At 33.1% G+C, this 4,553-nt stretch overlaps 1 protein-coding gene across 1 annotated transcript in view; it reads left to right on the forward strand.

Annotated features, from left to right (window-relative positions):
• LOC107608994 (selT-like protein) overlaps positions 4,039-4,553 on the forward strand; it is a 3,224-nt gene continuing 2,709 nt past the window's right edge. Inside the window, exons 1-2 of the mRNA XM_016310804.2 lie at positions 4,039-4,315; positions 4,386-4,465. Of these exons, the coding sequence (XP_016166290.1) occupies positions 4,142-4,315; positions 4,386-4,465 (254 nt within the window). The 5' untranslated portion in view covers positions 4,039-4,141. The remainder of the gene's footprint in view (positions 4,316-4,385; positions 4,466-4,553) is intronic.

A 4,553-nucleotide genomic window follows, 5' to 3' on the forward strand; every position in this document is an offset into this window, starting at 1 on the left:
GGTTCAGATTGCAAATGTGTCTCCATCCGTACAACCATCATCTTCTGTTGAGTTAGGCCACTGGCTGATTCTTCTACCAGACTCAACCTGAAATCTACCCAAATAAAGTCAAAATACACCTGAAGGATTGAAAAAAACATAGGCTTTATTTTTTTGAGAACTTACGTAATTGTAGATTTTTCTTTTTTTTTATTGCCTTTTTTTTCTTGAATAAAACATTAAAGGGTTTTTTTTCTAAAAAAAAATATATGCAGAATTAGAAGCAGATGGTAAAAAAAGAATTAAGCAACTGGTATTAAAAACAGAAATTACATGCTATCCGCGGGTTTGTTTATGCTGCTTTCATCTGCTTGTCCTTGAAACAAAGGATCACTCTCGCTTCCTAAGTTCACATACGGCATTCTAAGTATAGAATAAATATCATTCAGTAAAAATACTATATAGTTAAATTAGGATATCAAGATTCTATCAAATAAAGGTTCTTACGTTTCAGATAAGTCATAGTGACCTTCCGTCGATCGCAGCCGAGCTCCCTTCTTTCTGGGAAACCAAAAATAATTATGAGCAACCAAAACACCTTAAAATCGATAATATACACCCAAATATAACAAACCCCTTTGCAGCAGCCTTTTCATTGGTTTTCTTCTTTTTTGATTCTCTTAAGAATTCTTGTAATAATTCAATTCCAAGATCAAATCTGACAGTACATGCAAAAGAACATGTTAACAAATATAATTTTGATGATAAACGCTAAGATAGCTTTACAAAGTATCTTACCCATCATAGGATTGAATTTCTTCTTCAGAAGACGAATCCTCAATAATGTGCTTTCTCTTTTTGGATTGCGTCCTGGAAATAAAAAAAAGTATGAATAAAAAAAACACACAAAAATTAATGATAAAATATTATCGAAAGCAGTGCATACTTTTTGGGTGTAGTTTGAATTTTTTTTCTTTGTTTTTTATTTTTTTGTTGGTGATGGTTCTTCACTTCTGAAAGTTAATGAGAAACACTCTGTTACTAAAATTGAACTATTCAAATAATAAACAGAAAAGAAAGCGATGCAATAATAATTTTAGAATCTTACTCATCATCGGATTTACTTTCAGTTTCTGTAGTGGAATCCTGCAAAATCTGCTTCCTTTTTGTATAAAATTCTAGAGTGCAAACAATTGTTAGAAAAAAACATCCTAAAAATGATAAAATACACCAAAAAATATTACTTACTTTTTAGATGCCTTGCTGGGTTGTTTTCTTTTTTTGTTGTTTCCTCTGAGTCTTGTTCAGACTCAGACTCAGAGGAAAAATCAGGTTCATTCTCGGAAGAATCACTCTCGGATGAAGTTGCCTTCTTCTTTTTTGTTTTTTTTTTGTTTTTTCTTTCTTTTCTTTTTCTTTCCTTTCCTGCAACTTCTTTTTCACTTCCGCCTTTTTGACAATGCCCTAAAACATTTAAAACATTTAAAATTAATTACACATTAATTCAGATGAGATACACCCAAATAATATTCATATACACCCAAAGATTAGCTACACATCAATTCAGATGAGATACACCAAAATAATATTCATATACACTCAAATATTAGCTAAATATACCCAAATTAAATGGGAGTATTCTGTCCATTTACCATATGCCCATCAATCTCTGCTCTGATCCTTGCAACCAGTAGCTCTCTATTCCAGTGGCTAACCCAGGGAGGCCCAAGAATTGCTTCTGCCTTCTTGTTTGCGTGTTTTGTTAGATGGAAATAGATTATCATCAAAGCATAGAGACATCCGTCAATCGATTTTTTCTTTTTCAAACGGTAATTGCTTATGCCTTTCACAATGAAATCGAGCACATGGGCGCCCCAATTGCCCTCGGTTATTTTGTCCATCTGAAAAATTGGAGCTAGGTGGACAGGAGATACTTTATTTATCGTTGTTGGCAACAAGAACGCCATCTGAATATAGAGTATGAAAATCCTCTTGAACATCAGACGATCTTCATCATTGTCAACACCGATATTCATCATCTCATCAGTTAAATTCCTTAATGTCTTTCCCTGAAATCTTCTAAAAATGACTTTGTTGTCCTCAGAAAGATCCTTAAAACTCACTTTATCGGGAAATAGATCTCCTATAAAAAAGAAAATAATTTACACTCTAAATCACTTAAAATACACCCAAATATCACTCGCTTATACCTAAATTTATTATTTGATTACATGAGATCAGAATAAGATATTAAAGAGAATGCAAGTATAGAGGTTTTGTAGAATCAGTTACCTGATGCATTGAGGTCAAGGGGCAGCCCCTATTATTTTGGGTTTAACTTTAATCGAACCATAGCTTGTGTCTAGTTTGTTTTTGCCCAAATTAAAGGAGTTGGCCAACTCCTTTAACAGTTTGTGTGGCACATTCATTGGTGGGATGTGCATGAGGCCACCAAATCCTAATTCGACAACAATGGCTTTCTTTGGCTCACTCATCTTTTCATACTTTTCACTCAATAGTCTTGTGGCACATTTCAAGTCTTTGGTTTGCTGTAAACAAAGCAAAATGAGAGTTATTTAAATAAGCCATATTTACATTAGGAATAATTGATTTGTTCTAAGATATATATATGTGTTTACATTGTATTTTTTCATCTTGGCCTTTGGCTGTCATTTTTACTGTAAGAAAGAAGAAATACTGTCAATAGAGAAAAAAAATCAGGCAAGTAACAGACACATACACTCAAATACCAACCAACTACACCCAAATACCAACCATCTACACCCAAATACCAGCCTCATACACCCAAATTCAGTCCTATACATATTTATTATTTTTTTGATTACACGAAATGAAATAAGTTAAAATTGATATTCAAATCAACCAAACTTGCATACAATGATACTACAAGGTCAAGCAAAGGTACAACAGCACCAGTTACAGCTTAATACTCTTAATTTATATATATATATATATATCACTGGTCAAGCAAAGGTACAACAGCACTAGTTACAGTTTAATACTCTTAATATATATCAGTTCATACACCTCTTTTATTTTTTGATTACATGACATTATATGAGTTCAGAATGATATTTAAGTTCAAATGCCACTAGAAGTACTAGTCACATTCCAATTCGGACATATACACCTAAATATTCGCAATATACACCCAAAAATGATTTCACTAGAAATACAATACAGAGTTTATATGTATACAAACTCACTTGTAAAACATGCAAACAAGCACAAAATATGGACAAAAATAGACGAAAACACGTTAAACCATTCACTAGAAGTATGTAAAACAGCGTAAACGACTTAAACTGTTTCATCAGAACCGTAATATCAAACCTAAATCAAGAATAGTGAAAGAGAGAGAGAAATACGACGATAATGCTTTGTTTTCGAAATGAGAAATAGAAATCTGAAAAACCTAGAAGAATATTGAAACAATACCTTCAATAATGTTTCTTCGTTCTTTTTGGTATTTTTTGATGGAGATTTAGATGTTTTCTTCTTGATTTCTTCTAGTTTTCACGAGGAGTTTGACAATTTCTTCACAATTGCAGTTGGTTTCGAACGAGGCTTGAATCTCGAGGGTTAGGGTTTTGATTGAGGATGAAGAGGAAGAGTCGTTTATAATGGTGAGTAGCGCGTTTTGGAAACATGAAACGGTTGAGTAACGCGCGTGTATCTACGCTCGAGTATGGGGAGTTTTAATGCGCGTGTGTTTTATTGAGCTTGGCCAACTTGTAGGACTTATAAGCCAAAAAGACTTATATGTGTAGCATGGCCTTAAAAAAAAGAAAAAAAGAAAAGAAATAACAGAAAATATCACACAAAGCCTTAGATTTTTACTTTAAAGAATAAAATAAAATTTTGTATCATTAATAATTTTCTTTCTTATATATTCTTTTGATCCCACTTATAAAATAAATAATAATAAATTATGCTTTATTCTCTAAAATTAAATTTAAAATTTAAAAAATTTAAATCCAAAAATTTCACATTAACTAAAAAATTACTCTTCACATTAAGTATTTAAATAGTCAATAAAAAGAATAAACTTGGTTAAATCCATCTCAGCTAATAACAGAGTGCGAGACTGAGAGCGCGAAGAGCGAAGGACGTTGCTCTCTTTGGTTTCCAGTTTTCAACGATGGATCGCGCTCAGCTTCTGCTTCTGGGATTGCCACTCTTCCTCTTCTGTTCCGACCTCTTATCCCTATTCATTTCTTCTCCGCCGTCGCCGCCACTCTCTTCGAAGCCCTCTCACCACCACCACCACCACCGACCAGCGATTGACCCTGCAACTGTAGAGCCCTCATCCGAGGTATCTATTATTTCAATTCTGTCAATTCAATTCAATTCTCTTCATTGCTTCTAATATACAATGATTTCAGAAACCGGAGACTACTATTGTTGGAGGTGTTGGACTTGGCAACACCGTTACGATCAATTACTGCTCCTCTTGCTCCTATAGGTCTATAAACTCTCCCTTAATCTTCTTGTCTCAATTTTTCTAAATTTTCTTTTTTTTTTTTTTTTTCTAATTTTCATTTTTTTACTGT

Source organism: Arachis ipaensis, chromosome B07, assembly GCF_000816755.2.
Source record: "Arachis ipaensis cultivar K30076 chromosome B07, Araip1.1, whole genome shotgun sequence".
NCBI lineage: Eukaryota > Viridiplantae > Streptophyta > Magnoliopsida > Fabales > Fabaceae > Arachis > Arachis ipaensis.